Raw genomic sequence first — 16651 nt, 5'->3', positions numbered from 1 at the left:
TAAAATAGATGTGCTGAATTTTCCAGTCCTCTATTTTCCCCTACTAATTACCCATCTCCACTGTTTTTATATAGATTTGTTCTATATGTAGATAATTAGATTATCCTATAGTTTGGATTTCTTAATTCGCGTTAGACTTTTAATATCTCTCCCTCCTACAAGGTCATTTTTTGCAGCTCTGCATTGCATTTTTGTGAGGGATATACACTTGCAATTACAGGAGTTCTACAAATCATCACTGTGAATCACAGACATAAATAAACAAGGCTGATGAAAGACCTCTTACTGCTATCAGCTATAACATGAAACAGGTTACACAGATGGGCTGTGACCTGTGAGATCAGATTGGTATCTAGAGTTTTAATCTCTGTTCTTGCTGTGGTAGAGAAAAATGGCTATCATTTATCACTAGCAAAGCATGCAGCAAGCAATAAGAACGTGGGAGCTCAGCTACTTTAATAGTGGCTGATGCGTATGTACATAAGCGCTGCTGTGCCACACGTCTACTACAAACAACACGCTGTAATTATGAACACAGACACAGAATAGGTGACTTGAAACAGCAGAGTTCAGATAACTGCAATGGCAAAGTGTAATTGCAGTGAGCAAGTGTCATTAACTAATCTACTTAGATAATCAAGAGCCAACTAAAATTTCTCCACTGCGCTGCGGAGAAACCACAAGGTATTCCAATTAAACCAAAGAAGAAAGGCAGGGGAACTCATCAAGTAAAGGAAGAGTTTGGCTACTTCTGTTTCCTCTTTCAACACTAATATACAGGGCTAATAATCATGGTATATAGTTTGTGACAAAATGCACTGTTCTTTTCCTTTAGTTCGAAAACAGCAAGACTGCAGTGCTCCAGGTATGATCAGTACAGTACAGGCTATTTGCTTCACAGGTTATGGAATCCACATGGATGATCTGGTGTCTCATCTTGGAACTCATCCAACAGTTTTAATGAGTCTAATCACTGACTTCTAGGGAAAGCAGGGGAAAGAGTGCCAGGGACATGAATCCACCTGGCAATGGCTCTGTTAAGCCATCCTCTGTTTAATCAATCCTTTCACCTGTGCATGGTGGCATGTAGTCATGCACTTAATACGTAAGGCATAGAGTTCAGAGGACAACCATTCTTCCAGTTTAATTAAAACACTGCCGTATTCCAGCAATGCCAAATCTTGCATGCAAGGCAACAGTTACTAGTCATGATTCATCTGATAAATAGTTGTAATTTTGATAATTTCCTCCAAAACCAAAAACATGCATTGTTTTTGTTCTGAGATTTTGTTGTGCTGAGCTGAAGCCTTTATGAATAGCCTTTGCCTTCACAACACTACAGATGTTGATTATTGCACCTATTTTTCCAAACAACTAATATAAAAACTGTTTTCCAAGATTACTGTTGCTATTACTATAAATTTTGTTTTATTACTAAAAATTTTTGTTACAGATAACAAAAATTCAATTCAACTACTCATGCACAACTCATATGCTTTATATATACACACCACTACGTTTGAATTACTAACGCAAAGAAATAGAACTGAGAGCAACAAATTAATTGTTCTTTTAATCTTAGAGTGGTTTGTATTGGAAGGGGATCTTGAAGATCAACTAGTTCCAATCCCCCTGCCATAAGAAGGGACACCTTCCACCAGATCAGGCTGCCCAATCCAACCTGGCCTTGAACACCTCCAGGGATGGGACATTCACAATTTCTTTGGGAAACTTGTGCCCATGTCGCACCACCCTCACAGTAAAGAATTTTTTTGGTGATATCTAATCTAAACTTACTCTCTTTCAGTTTGAATCCATTCCCCTTTCTCCTGTCACTACATGCTCTCGTAAATAATGTCTCCCCATCTTTCCTGTAAGTTCCCTTCAGGTACTGGAAGGTCACAATTAGATCACGCCTTCTCTTTTCCAGGCTGAACAATTCCAATTTTCTCAGCCTTTTTTCATAGGAGAGGTGTTTCATCCCTCTGATCAACTTGGTGGCCTCTTCTGACTTGCTCCAACAGATACATGTCCTTCCTGTGCTGGGGACCCTGGAGCTGGGTGCAGCACTGCAGGTGGGGTCTCCCCAGAGCAGAGAAGAGGAGCAGAGTTCCTCCCTCACCCTAGAGGCCACCCTGATTTGGATGCAGCCCAGGATATGGTTGGCATTCTGTCCAGATGCTGCACTCTGAGAGCTTGTTTGTGCTTTGTAACCCAAGAAACAGTCCCCAAGAGTCAGCTTCCACAGGATCACCAAGTCAGAACGTGAGTTTCTTTTGAAACTTTTCAACTGTCCGCTTCTAAGTAGAAATAAGCAGTACCTGTCAATAACAGCTGAGTAACAGATGGCATAAATATAGGGACCATAATTTAGGGCCTGACTGAGAAAAGACCTATTATACAGCAATGACATTTCAGCATTCACTTCAGCAATACCTGGCAGGAGAACCTGGCAGTGGATCTAGATGGTTATTAAAGAGAGTGATTTGAAGAATTCAGAAATAGCTGTTTCTGAATTATGCAGTACAGTTTCAAGGTTCTGTCAAAGTTATGGGTGTTTTCCTGTGTAGCTCTGAAATGAAAAACAAGAGTCGAGATATTAATGTTCTGTGCAGCACATTAATTTAAAACATGCACAGTGCTAAAGCTTGCTATCAGCTATTTTATAATACAGAGAAGCTTGTAAGGGAATAAAATATGGTTAGCATAAATGTTTCATTTTAAATTTGATGTTTTCTCTTCACATGAAGCACAAAAGGATATAGTTTATGTTCTATCATTGTTTTGATACTGAAAAAGCTAATTTTCTTATACTTCTGGGTGAAATAGGAGTAACTGCAGTGGTACTGGGCATCCTACATAGTCACAAAGCTAGTGGGACCAGACTGCTGTGGAAAAGCACCCCCAAAGCTGGAACTCTTTGGAGCTTTATTTGTCATCTTTTACACCACTTGATACAGAAACATCTTTGGGATCAACTTTAGGCTATTCTGCTGCTAACCTGTAGTACAAAGCACCAAGTTACCTCAGTGTACCTTGTGATCCAGTAAGAAACGCACTCAGACTTCATAAGCTATTGCTAAAAACACCATTTTCTAGAGCTAACACAAGAAACAGAAAGAATATATGTCATTTTACATCCCTTCAGATGGTGGGAGCCCTGAGCCACACAGCATCTCACAGACCTCTACTCAGGGCATATGGCACAGATCCCATCCTGTAGAAAATTTCCCTAACACTTTGGTTTTGAGACCTCTTACAGAATTTTCTGAGAAAAAATGATGCATTCATTATATCTGTTGTCAAGCAACTGTATGTTCACATGAGAACTTGCTGCTCTTCTACAAGATAATGCCAAGGCCACACAGGTGGTGTAACTGGAAACACAGAGTGGGAGCTGCCTGTGGGCTCCTCCGTTACCATCACCCGGCTGAGTTTATCCTGAAAGACACACTCTACATGCAGCACAGGGCAGCGCAGCCTGCTTGAGTTGACATTCCTCATGGATTGCTAACTCCTTGATGCACAATAGTCTTCTGGTTAGGATTGCTACAACCCCAAAGGGGAAAATCTTGCAGCTGTTCAAGCCTTTAGGCTTTACTTCGCTGCTGTGGGCATCAGCTGGTGCTCTGTGTCACACTGGTGGGTCCCACTGCTCCCTGAAGTGAGCTCTGTCTATTATCACGCATGAGACAGAGTGGCAAAGGCTTGTTTCTGGAGGGTCCCTGTATTATCTACCATGAGGGCAATGGGATTTGCAGGCAGGCTGTGCTCCAAGCTTAGGGAACCTACTAGGATAATAAAGATGCAGAGTGCATCAGGCTTCTCACAGGATCAACCGCACCATGTACAACACAGCTGCAAGCACAGAAGACAGAAAAAGATGTAGAGGGAACAAGATGCTTATGGCTCTGTCTGGGCCACAGTTCAAATTCCTAGTGCAGACAGTGCTAAGTGATCTATCACTATGTATGTGGAGAGTTGGTGGCTCAAGACTATGTCTTTGTCTTGTCTGTATGCCTTGGCCAACAACTCCTGAGCCCTGCACCTATGTCTAACTTCTTGACCATTTTTCTTATTTTGGTGGTTCAGAAAAATACCAAAACTCAAGATACTATGTATTCTTAAGTAATGTGAAATTTATTTACTGGTAGGACAATTAGAACACACTGCAGCCAGGGGTCTATTCACACCCCAAGGAATCATAGCCATGTGAAAGAAGTCACATTCTTTACTTCTTTGGTACTTTAAGACCATACAAAAAGTCCTGATGGGACCTTGCAGGTCACTGCTCTTAATGTCAAGGAGATTTCATAATTCTTTTTAGAAACTTTCTGACTCTAAAACTGCTCCCACACCACATTTCCTAGGGTGTTATGCAGCTGTGCATCAAATTTGCTGTTCAGGGGGATTTCCATTGTTGCTCTGCCATAAAGCTGACCTCAGACAAGTCTGTGCCACACATGGACCTGCTGTGTGGTTGCTCAATGCATTGGTCTGGAAAGACTTGCCAAATATTGAATGTGACCTGGCCAAAGTCATTGTAACTGTGTCCAACCTGCCTGAATGGGTTTTCCTGTATAAATGCTATGTTGTAATTCAATGTGAGACTTAGAGGAGCAAGGCTGGGAAGTTGCAACAGTCTTCCATGAACTGCTTCTCATCTTATACCTGCACTTAATTGGAAGACTACAACTGTTTTATTGTCAGTAAAGATGCTATTCCCAGGCTGCAGGCCAATAACTATTTAGGCCAAGCTGAAAGCCCAGGGATTAAACCACACTAGGGACCCAAAAATACTTCAAAGGGTGAAGAGAGAAGGGGACAGCTGACAGCGGTTTAATTTGTGGGCAAAGGGATCCATGCCCCAGATTGTGAACTGAAGCCTGTGCAGAGCTTGCTGTGTAAAAACTGGGAATTAACAGTGATTTTCAGAGAAAAAGCAGGAACCAGTGCCTGTTCCCACAGCATGGAATAAGACCCTTTAGCTGAAAAATGCACCAAAGCTGGACAACATTTGAAGCAAAGACTGCAAGAAGGAGAAAGATCTAAGGAACTGGGAAAGACAGACAAGACAAGAGACAAAGGGCTTTAACACTGTCTTTTCCAGAGGTACAGAGGAAGGAAGCATCCCCGCCAAGTCAGGAATTGCTCTGACTTCTCTGTCTTCCTAGAAATCATCAGTAAGACAGTGATTACTGCAAGAAGCCCTAGGAGTTCACTCAGGAAGGCTTCAGCTTTCTCTCAAACACAAAGAGAATCTCACAAGCAAATGACTAATGGCCCAAAGCTTTATTTGATTTGCTGCTACAATTATGTAGTGGCTGGCAAAGCTCACTGGCCTCCCTCAGGTACTAATCCATACTGGGCTGTTTCAAAGAGTTCCTGAGAAACTGGAGCTTAGATAACCTCATTAAAAGCATTTGAGAGGCATTTCAGCTACATTAATGCATGATATGACTAGTGAGGATAGCCATATGCTGCTTATATATAAAAATATTAATAAGTCATCTCTTGGCTCGCTGAGATTCCTAAGTTATGTTTAAATGGAATAAAGATATGATGGGCACTTGGATATATAGAATGCTTAGAGACTGAAGATGAATTTGGTCATCCCATCAAAACAAAAGGGTAAGGAGTGTTTAAAGTTCAACTTAGGCTAATATTTGATTTCAAAGGCTGGCAACTAGACTAATTTCTTTTCAGAAATTAAAACTTGGTATGAAAATGTTTAAATAACTGCCCCCAAGTGTTCCTTGTGCAAGGAACCCCTTGTTCCTGGGGGTTCGAAATTAAAGAAAGAGAAGAGCATGGATATACAACATAATCTTCGGTTCCCCTGACTTGCCTTTGCCCATCCCTGTAGCTGTGACAGATCCACTACAGTAACTGCCTGCTTACAACCCTGTTGCTGCAAGGACAAGGAGCCCCTCCCATCCAAAAGGAAAAGTAATGCGTCATGATCAATGGATCAGGTAACATTTTTCACCTTCAGATATACCACTTGCTCCTTATGATAAAATCCTTTTTGGTGGTTCAGAGTGAGTTGGTTAAAAAATAAATGTAAGAAGAGTGTGGAGAAAAACTACAACCCTTTAATGCAGATTGGATCACAAGAACTGCAAAAACCAATTCTGGCATAAGACCCTGCTTGATATGTCTGAATTTTGGATCAGAGCTTCTACATTTCAATCCCTGGAGAGCATCTCAAGTATCATCACTGCCAACGCACGGACAGTTTTAACAAAATTCTCTTTAATTTGGTCTTACAAATCTGCAACAAGGGAAATTCTGAAATTTCCCATGCTGTCTCTTCTGGGGCATCACGATTCTGGCATCTAACCATCATGCTGAGGTTTCAGCTGCTGTAGTTCTCATTCCTTTGTCTTCACTAAGAACTTTCAAAGGGCTCAAACAGGCTATACTTCTGTTTATTCCTGCTCAGACAGCTATGATCCTGGTGAATCATGCTCAGGCTGAGGTTCACTGTAACCTCCTGATTCTTCTTCATGGAGCTGCTCCCTACCTGGCTGTTCCCCACCCTGCATTTCTGCATCCACTGGCTCTGCCCCTGCACTTGTGCTTCAGGAGCATCCTGATTTTCCTGAACATTTATCCAGTTTGCCAAGATCATTTCAAAAATCTAATCATGTTCCCCAGCATGGCCACAGCCTTCCCACACGCGTTCAATTTGCACGTATCACTATACACATCACTGGTGACAAACTTTGCTGGTTTGACTGAACGAACCGCTGTGTTTCCCATGCTGGCAGCTGAGCGCTGCTTAGCCGTGCAACAGCACAGCCAGGTCAGCACCTATCTGTCCCTCAGCTTGGACTTATCACGGGAGTCAAACCCACCTTTACATGAAGTAAGAGCTCCTTTTTCTCGCGCATCCTTTACAAAGAGAGACCAGACTTTGATTATCAAAGTCCAAGCCCGGCTGTTGGCACAGAGCCGCTGCTGTCGCTTGCACATCTGTGAAAAACACCAATCACTTGTTTTTGAAATTTTAAAAGTTTAATAGTAATAAAATGGTTATAAAAATAGTAATATAATTAGAGTAATAATAATTTGGACTATTTGAATTAGGACAATATGAGGCAATGGAGACAAAGAGTTATGGACGTCCGGGTACCATTTTCTGGGCAGCATGAGCCCGAAAAAGGACACCTGTTAACAAAGGATTAACCCTTAAAAGCAATAGCCTGTTGCATTTTCATACACTTCATACATGATGCATAAAATCCATTCAAATACACAATTCTGTCTAGTCATGGTAAACTTCTTCCTCTGAATCCTAACAGTGCTTTCGAGGCGGGAAGAAGTTCGTTTCTTCTAAGAGGGCAATAAATTCTTTTTCTCTGAAAGATTTAGATGTCCTGTGGCTGCTATCTCGCTGCGAGTCCTTCGTTTACAAAAAGTATCCTACATAGCATAGTTTCTATTTTAACATTTTTTATAACCTAAAACTATATTTAACACTCTACTTAAGAAAATTAATACAGCATTACTCAACGCATATAATATTCACGTCAATATTTGCGAAAAGCCAATCACAAAATACATGCATTTTTCCCAACATCCCATCCCTGCGCTCCGCGCGTTCGGAGCGCAGCCGGTGCGCGGCCGCGGCGGCTCCGGGCCCGGGCGCTGCGCGGGGCCCGCGCGGGGCCGGGCGGCGCGGCCGGGCCCTGCCGGGATCACCATGGCGACCCGCGGCCGGCGGGGCTGGCGGGGCGGCGCGCCGGGGGTTGAGCCGCCGGGCTCCCAACCGGCCGCGGCCAACAGCCGCCGCCTCCAGCGGCCGCGCCTACGCAGGGCCGGCGGGCGGCCTGGGCGGCGCAGCGCGGCCGGAGCCTCCCGTGGGCTGGTGGCGAGCGGAGCCGGGCAGCGCGGTGGGGCACCCGTCATCCTGCGGGGCGGGCGGGAGGAAGGGGTTGCTAGGGGCGCATTTGTGGTCGTTCGGAGGGGTTTTTAATTTATTTTTTTATGATTATTCTTTTCTCCCCCGCGATTTCGTTTTATTTCTGTGGGTTTTTTCGCTCCTCCGAAAGGTACCGACGTCGGGGCGATGCATCGCATCGGAGAGAAGAGCCGTGCGGGGCGGCGGGAGTCCTGCCCCGCCGTCCTCCGCAGCAGCAGCGGCCGGGCCGTGCTGGGGGTGCTGACGGAGAACGGGCAGCTGCAGCAGCGGCCCGGCGGCCAGGTGAGCCCCGCTGCCCGCAGCCCTGCCGCCCCCCTGCCCGCAGAGCCCGGCTGAGCTCCGCGGCCCGGGGCTGGCAGCCGCCGGCATGAGCGGTGCACGCACCTGCCCCGAGGCTGCCGGCAAAGACCTGGCGTGGCGGGGTGAGAAGGTGACTCGGGCTCCAGTTCTCAAGCGTGAGTTTCCCGAGAAACCCTGCTGGTAACCGCACAGTCCCACCCTGCGGGTGTTTCCCCGTGGAAGTAGTCTGCGTAAATAATTAATCCTGGAAGGAAGGGATACTACTCGGCCGCTTACCCTCGACAGTGTCGGGGGTGGTTTAAGGAAGGGCCGTCCACTGACCCAAAGCTCTCATTGGCGTGAGAGCTCTCCACTGACCCAAAGCTCTCACCGTGCTCACTCCAGGGTGCCAGTGCTTTCAAGACGTTCAAGTTAATGACGTGTGGTTGTTCTGCCTTTCTGTCCCTTGAGCCCTCCTGGAGTCTGCTGGTGGGGCAGGGATAATGTTACTGTTCTGACCTAAAATAGCAGCGGGTATGGGTGCACAAAACTCTTCTTGATTTTGGCTGTGTAAAGCCCCTAACTCAGCTGGTGGCTTACTGGTAGATGGTGTGAAACATTGTAGCCTGGTCACGCGTAGTCCTAGGGGTTGCGATGCTTAAGCTCAGAAATTCAAACTTCAGTTTTTAACTCTGCTTGAAGTGCCTTCTTGCAGATGCAGTCCTTCCTAAGTCTGTGACAGTGCTTGAGCACTTTTGATAACTTGCTGCACTTGCAAGTGCTCCTTGCCAGAACTGAATGTGTAGCAGACTGCACTTCCCAGCCCCATTAGAACTGAGCAGCACCCACGTTCTCCTTGGTGGGAGGCACCGAGTATGATGCTGCTCCCCTGGTTTCCTGACTTTTACTACTCTTAATTCTTTCTGTGAGGAGTCTGTCACAGCAAGACAGCTACAAGTGGCACCAACTTCATAGGCATCAAATGTAGCTAGTTGGTGGGTTTTGCATGAACTTCTGTTATTGGTGTCTGTTTAGGAACAATAGGAAAGTGATTTTCTTTTTGAAAACTAGTGACACACTGCTTTCCTCCTGAGCTGCCCTCCCACAGCGTTACTGTGTTCTCTGCTTCAGGGTGCTGCTATCAAGCGCTTCTCTGGCTTTGAAAACACCATCACTTCATCTAGAAAAGATGAAGTGCCCAACTGCATCATCAGTGCTGCACCAAAGCAAAGTTTTGCTATCTACATAGATGACTCAGAAGATAAAGAAAACTACAGCTGCCAAGTGTCTGAAGAGCTGGAGTTAAGCCACTGTGAGCTGGATACCAGTGCAATGACATCCACTATTCACCGGCTGTTGGATCTGAGTTCAGGTAACTCCTGTTACTGCTCAGATGGTGTCCATAGCGCAGCCATGTCTAGGGTGGTTATGAGTTGTGAATTGTAAGCTAGTGAGTAGCTTATGTGACAACAAATAGCACTGCCAGCTAACTCGGATTGTGTCTACACGAGGGGCAATACTTCTGAGCTAAAATTAGCAAGAGAAAGTCAAGAGATTAATGATACAAATGTCTTGCTGCTTCCTACCTGTTAGGCTCTCCTATGGTAGTGGACACATCCTTCCAATCCCAGCCAGAGGATCACATGGAAGATGTTGTAACTCTGGCTGTGGGAGAGTATGCAGAAGACATTCATCAGTACCTCCGAGAGGCAGAAGTAAGTTGCTGTGAGAAGCTTATAGGTATCTGTGGTAGGCTGCAATATTGCAAAGATCCAGGGCTGCCACTGAACTACAAAGAAGAGGAAGTAAATAGTAAAAAGTAATTTCTAAAGGCAACATATAGTCAGTGATAAGTTCTTTCTGGATTAATGCATCCCTGTTAATTCCTATGATGGGAGCATCTCTTGACTTGTTTGGTATGAAGAATTCTTGCAGATGGGCATAGAATGCTGAAATAATGCTAAAGCAGTTTGATGTGATCTCACTGACTATAGCAGTAGGTTTTCCTACCTTGTTGTGTCAGAGCAGTGAAGTGCAGTCTCCTGATGGGAAGAAGAGGGAAAATCTGCTTGGTTCATTTTCAGGTCCTTCTGAATGGCTCAATTGATGGCAAAGGCTGTCCATAGTCCAGGAAGTGTTTTACTATTCTCCTGCTAACACCAAAGCTTCAATCTATCTCTTCAGTGTAGAAATACTAGAGATGTAGAAATTCTAGACATGCCACTAGCTGGGAATAATTACCACTAGCACAATAATTGTACTTAGTACTTCCAGTTATTGAGTGGGACAACCCCTGCTCTTTTAGTGTAAGTATAAAGAATATTCATGAGTTCAGCCATCCATGGTTCTCTTCAGAGTGATCATCCTGATTCTTCAACTCTTTCCCAACAGGTAAGATTTAGGCCCAAGCCCTACTACATGAAGAAGCAGCCAGATATCACAACAGGAATGCGTGCTATCCTGGTAGACTGGCTGGTGGAAGTAGGGGAAGAGTATAAGCTTCGGACAGAGACTTTGTACTTGGCAGTCAACTTCCTGGACAGATTTCTTTCCTGCATGTCTGTTCTCAGAGGGAAGTTACAGCTTGTAGGAACAGCGGCAATTCTTCTGGCTGCGTAAGTGTTCCATCTTCCTAAATCTTGGTTATCCAAAGCCTATTTTTGGGCGTAGTCTAGTAATGTAATTTGAAGGAAGGAAGGTTTCATTAGTACATAGCTTTTCATGATGTCTCAAGATTAGCAACATGGGCTCCTTTGGTACTATTAAAATGAAATATTTAATGTTGAATGTGAAGAGTTGTAGTGAATGTGAAAAGTTGAAAGTGAAAAGCTTGTAATCATAAACACAGTAGCAGAAGCAGTACAGTGTGAAACTGCTAGCCTGCAAGGCTGTAATGGACTCAGTTGCAATCTTCAGTTGCCCTTTAACTGCTCTAACTAGACAGAGTTAGCAACATAGCTTAGGGGTGCATGGGTGTTTGTCTGGAGTGTGCTTTGTTTCTGAGAGTTGCCCACTGAAAGCTTGCTGTTAAGAGCTAACAATGTGAGTGTATGTCTATCTAGACCGATGACTTGGAGTTCCTCTAGGTATATTTGCCCAAGTTTGAAACTAAATTGTTAACTAGCCTGGAGGAACAAGTAAAATTAGAGCTTTCCACAAGTTTTAGTAATGTCATGTTCTCATACAACTTCAAAGCTGAAAAATGTGGCTTCTATATCCCTTTTTCAGGAAGTATGAAGAGATCTACCCACCAGATGTGGATGAATTTGTCTATATAACAGATGATACCTACACAAAGAAGCAGCTGCTAAGAATGGAACACTTGCTTCTCAAAGTGCTAGGTTTTGACCTAACAGCCCCAACCATCAACCAGTTCCTCCTTCAGTATATTCAGAGGCGTGGAATCTGTATGAGGACAGAGAACTTTGCAAGGGTATGGACTATCTGCCTTCTGGGACTGAGGGGGAAGAAAGTGATCCTTAAAGGAGAACTACTTGCATTTCATGAAGCTGTCTTGGCAACAGGCCTAAAACTGCATGTTTCATAGCAGTGGCTTGTGTGCTGAGACTTTTGGATAGATGCCTCATGGAAATCCCAGGTTTGGTCTGTCTTGTCTGGTCAGGGGATAATTCACTGGCCAGGCAATTAGGTGGTAAAAATCTGGTGGTTTTTTTTCGAACAGTGCCTGTGTAGCAGGCTTGTCCTGGATTTGGTGCAACTGTGCATTGCTCCACAATGACACAGAATAAACCTGCATAGCTGCATAGGAGTTGCCTGGAGTAGGCAACCATGCTTAGAAACAACAAAATTACAGTAAAACATCTGACCAGCTGCTTCTCTGCAAAGGGTATAGGATTGTACAATAATCTACTCCAACAGAACCTATATTGTGCTTCTTAGATCTGTCATCCCTGATGTCCAGGTGTTTATCTATATAAACAAGAGCCTTAGCAGATAAGAAGAGCGTGTCTGTCAGTTTTATGAAACTTGACTTTTTTGAGTCTTTACCTGTAAAATCAAGTCAGATCTGATGATGGAACCAGAACTTCAGATTAGATTAGATTAGATGGGTTAGTCTTTGGCAAAATGTGGTCTTTCTGTCCCCCCTGAAACATGATAAAGGATCTTCTGTAAGATCAACAAGACTGGAATGCTAATTCTTCTCACTAAATACATAGTTTGTGCTTTTATGCATCATACTGAGACCATTGACAAACTTTAATACTTGCAGTATTGGACTGATTGTACCAACTAGGTTGATTCTTTTTTAAAAACTTGGATTTTCTTGTTCAGTATCTTGCAGAGCTGAGTCTTCTTCAAGTTGATCCTCTTCTGAAGTACCTTCCTTCACAAATTGCTGCAGCAGCCTACTGTTTAGCAAACTATACAGTGAACAGATCTTTCTGGGTAAGAACAACAACTGTGCGTTTAATAAATAGCTCAAGCATTTTGTTATTGTTAGAACTGAGCTGGGAAGGAGTAGCTACAAAGTATATTGTTCTGAAGGCTGAAATCCTAGGATGAGTAGCTGTTCTTGAGTTAATGAGACTACCTGATAAAAATGACTGTTAAGTAAACCTGAAATATCATGTGCCTCTTCTCTGAAACAGAGGAGATTTTACTGTCTTGCTCACTTGTCAAGGCTGTACCAAAGGCCCCACAAATGTCCTAAACTACACCCCCAGATACAATTCAGGGTCTTTCTGGGAGAAAGGGGAGAATTGATTCTGGCTACTTAAGTGGCTGTACTGCTGTGTAATTGTGGTTGCTTTACCACAAGCCTTGGCAGACCTTCCAGCTCTATGTTGGAGAAATAGCTTTAGTGCAGAGTAAGATCCAGAAGAGATGTAATGGATGCACATGCTTAGAGCAGAAGGAGCTTGTCAGACTTCATGGCACCAAGGAAGACCTAGAGTGAAACTGATGGCACAATACAATTAAATCTTTTTCATGCTTAAAGAGTCTAGAGTGAGCTCTGATGTAGTGAAAAGAGTTTCTGCTTCCGTGGGAAACCCATCTTTTAGATGGCTGCTGGCTACAGTAGAGTAACACTGTTTTTTCTCATCTGACCAGCCAGAACCACTTGCTGCGTTTACTGGATATTCCTTAAGTGAGATAGCGCCTTGCCTGACTGACCTGCACAAAGCATGCCTTGATGCATCCCATTGCCAGCTGCAAGCCATTAAGCAGAAATATAAGCACCCAAAGTAAGTAACCAGCATGCCAGTGTCTTGGATAGCTGTAAGCACAGGATGACTCTGGTTTTCCAGCTTGGGCTGTGGCTGTTGTAGCTCTCTCACAGTTGTCAGCTTCTAGTTCTGAAACAGAAGCCTCCATCAGCCCCTTGAGGAGAAAACTTTTCTGACCAGAAAAGTGATTAATCCATTAGTATGCAGATGCATTGGATAACAACTTTGTCTGCAATGTTGCAAGATGATGCTTCTCTTCTCCAATGTATTGCACAATCAGGTGATAGTTTAGTTGAAAAATCTGAAGCCAATATCTGTAGTCACTTCATTTCTATTCCAGGTACCTGCAAGCGTCTCTTCTGGAGCTCCCAGCAGTTCTTCCTCTATGCTAGACACTGTGGATCCTGGACTTGAAGATTACTGTGTCCCAATCAACAAAGCTGGTCTAACATTTCATAGAGCACTGCGGGTCATGTGTCTGTAACCACAGTGATCAGAATGGTTTTTAAGCTAATATTTTTTAATGAGATGCCTTTTTAAAAATAGGTATTAGACTATAGCTCTTAACATAACTGAAAGCACTTTTAATAAATGTCTTATTACACTTTACTTCTGTGAATCTTCTGACTTCATTTAATACCTGCAGGAACAGTGAGTGGAATGAATTTTTGAATGTTTTGTTTTGTTGTTTTGGTTTTTTTGGGGGGGTGGGAGTTGTTTTTTACTAAATAGCTGTAAGCACTCATAAGCTGGCTGGAGTGGATAAAGCAGAGCTTGAACCACCACAACCTGGCATCCCTGGAGGTGATTTGCTATAGTCCTGTTTGTTCTTTCTTTAATGTGATAAGATCCTGTGGGCATGAACAGAAGCTATTTTCTGTGACTTGTTTACTGTATCAGACCAAGAACATCCACATGCAATTGGTCTTTGAACTCTGAACATGTTTGTAGAAGATCATCAATGTTGAGGTAAAAGTCAGACTTCCCTTTATGGAAACAAAATAGGGGATTGCCCTGCAGGGAGCAGGGAGATTGTGGCTGGCAGAGCATTGGGAGTTTTTCATACACTGATGAACAGACTGCATTAGAGAGCAATGCCAAAAGCTGTGAGGTACTGGAACAGCAGGGTTGATCTGGATGGCTCCTGAGTCATTCTCGTAGTGTGGGATGTTGTTATAACAAACCTGTCTGAGATGACCTCTCATGTCACTAGAGCACTGCTGATCCTGTGTGAAGGGAGGGCAATGGGACAGAGCTATTAGCTATCTTAGCCTGAGCTGCTACATGGTCTTGTGTCCCACTGTCAGGTATTTGTTAGGTAGTGCTTCAAAAAAACCCCAAACATCCAAACAGGGCACCACCTTGTACTCTCAAACACAACCCCTGTCAAAAGTAGTTTAAAAAGTTGGTCATATTGGTCAACAGGTAGAGAACTATGATCCACTCATATAAATGGTAAGGTAAGTCTGAGGTGTGCTCATACTGCAAGAGTTTAGAACTTCCAGGGCTTACTGCTTCCTAAGAGAGTGATCTGTACAGTGCATTATGAGTTTCCAAGCAAGAATAGGTTTAACACTTGACACCAGTATGCAATTCAGCAGACATATTAAGTAGCAGCTAACAAGCTGCTATTTTAATTTAAAACCTGATTATGCCAATATGTGTGATGAGGCTCTTAGCTTTGGCATTTCCTCAATTTATGTAAGACTTCCTTTCCCTTAAATCCTCCCTGTGCAGCCTGATGGATCTTTCTAGCAATGCAAATTCTTGTATTTCTCTGAAGTGGAGGTACTGGTTGTGACTGCTTCACTTGTCTCAAAGTAAACATCCTTTAAGGGAGGAGAGTATTCCATTTCAGTCTAGCACAGTCTTGTGCTGCAGTTTCAGTCTAGTTCTTGGTCTCTTGCTTCAAACACTTTCTAATCAGTAGAGTGAATTTGTCTTGATATGTCTATGATAATGGACAGTGAGGTGACCACACATCCCATGCTCATGTCTGTGGCATTCATTTTGTGATGGGGGCCTCAATCCATATTTTCTTCATGCACTGAATTTCATGGCTTGTGGACATATGATCTAAAGGTGGGATATGAACTTCACTCCTGCCTGCAGTCAGCTTCTTTAAAGAGTGTCTCAGTGCAAGGCTGTGCCTGTAGCACCTACCCACAACAGGCAACTCTTGGCTGCTTGTTTCACAAGGAAGTGGTGAGTGCCCTGAGCAAGTGTTGCTAAGTCTGCCCAGCTTATGAATATCAGCTTGTTTGGTGTTTCAGGCTGAACATATGATATTCTGAAACCTCATGTTAATAAGATTCTACCTGTAAGTAATTGTGCTCACTGAACTGCAGCTAACTAGTGTTGGGTATTTTCAAAGCAGAAATTAATGTCTCGGGTGCAGGACTGTTTTTCTTGTGTTACAGGAGACTAAAGATTTGTGTGGTCATTCTGCAGCAGTAATGGGGAAGAGATGAGTTTTTGTTCTTATGAACAGTCTAAAACCACAGTCGTGCCTCATGTTCCTGGGCCAATAGATTTGGTGCATCTAACAAAGTGAGAGTCTGAATTTACTAAGTGTTTTAACATCTGGAGTCTTTCTAGAAGCTACACTTTTGTTCTGTTTTACTTTCTTAAATTTAACTTATAACTGCAAGGCTATTGCAGCAGTTTCAGTTCACATTCACAGAGCTTCAATTTTTTGGTATACAAATAAAATATACCTGGGGCTTTTTGGTGTTTTTTATGATATGCGAAGACTGTACTTCATCTGCTTTCTTGTTTTGTAATGATTTTGCAACTCAGCTTTTGACTAAAATATTGTTTTAGTCCAAGGCTAAAAAGAGTAAAAAAAAAAAAAGTAGTTAAGATGAAGAATCACATAATGCTGCAGTCTGAATGCTAATAATGAGTTTGGGCAAGATGGATTAAATTTTAATTTGTGAGACACAAGAAACTCATCTTGAAGTGGTCTCATCTGAGATCTGTAATAATGTAATTTTGAAAGTTCCTGCTCTAATCTCACTGCCTTTTGTTGAATTTGTCTTATTCAGAGCTAGGGAAAAAGACTTACTGCTGTTATAGGAGTGAGCCTTGACTCTTCCAAGGTGAAAACTGAGTTCTATCTCCTTTCTCTTTCAATGTGAATCATCACACTTAACTCTGGCCTACCTCTTGTGGGCTGTTCTCTGCAGATGATACCTGAGATCAAGTGATAAAAGATGCTACAGTTGGGCATAAAGTGGTAATCAAGGTGAAATAA

The 16651-nt window shown here is 43.3% G+C and overlaps 1 protein-coding gene across 2 annotated transcripts; it reads left to right on the top strand.

The window, feature by feature from the left end:
* Nucleotides 1-7603: 7603 nt before the first annotated feature.
* CCNA1 (cyclin A1) lies at nt 7604-14004 on the top strand. Of its 2 annotated transcripts, none has more exons than XM_058045661.1 (9): nt 7604-7621; nt 8058-8209; nt 9338-9578; nt 9800-9921; nt 10598-10821; nt 11435-11639; nt 12500-12613; nt 13280-13413; nt 13736-14004. In XM_058045661.1, exons 2-9 carry the CDS (start codon nt 8075-8077, stop codon nt 13785-13787), a joined length of 1227 nt encoding a protein of 408 aa, XP_057901644.1. In that variant the 5' UTR covers nt 7604-7621; nt 8058-8074; the 3' UTR covers nt 13788-14004. The 2 variants fall into 2 exon arrangements, with proteins under 2 accessions (XP_057901644.1, XP_057901643.1); XM_058045660.1 differs by lacking the exon at nt 7604-7621 and adding an exon at nt 7817-7898.
* The last annotated feature ends 2647 nt before the right edge of the window (nt 14005-16651 follow it).

The sequence above is a fragment of the Melospiza georgiana genome, chromosome 2 (genome assembly GCF_028018845.1).
Source record: "Melospiza georgiana isolate bMelGeo1 chromosome 2, bMelGeo1.pri, whole genome shotgun sequence".
NCBI lineage: Eukaryota > Metazoa > Chordata > Aves > Passeriformes > Passerellidae > Melospiza > Melospiza georgiana.
Note: the sequence above shows the minus strand (reverse complement) of the source record. Positions and strands in the feature narration are given on the sequence as shown.

Excerpts from the sequence above, each read along its gene's own strand:
- CCNA1 (XM_058045661.1), top strand. The coding sequence starts at position 8,075 with ATGCATCGCATCGGAGAGAAGAGCCGTGCGGGGCGGCGGGAGTCCTGC. Across the intron at positions 9,922-10,597 it reads AGTACCTCCGAGAGGCAGAA|GTAAGATTTAGGCCCAAGCC; the intron begins GTAAGTTGCTGT and ends CTTTCCCAACAG. Across the intron at positions 13,414-13,735 it reads CAGAAATATAAGCACCCAAA|GTACCTGCAAGCGTCTCTTC; the intron begins GTAAGTAACCAG and ends TTTCTATTCCAG.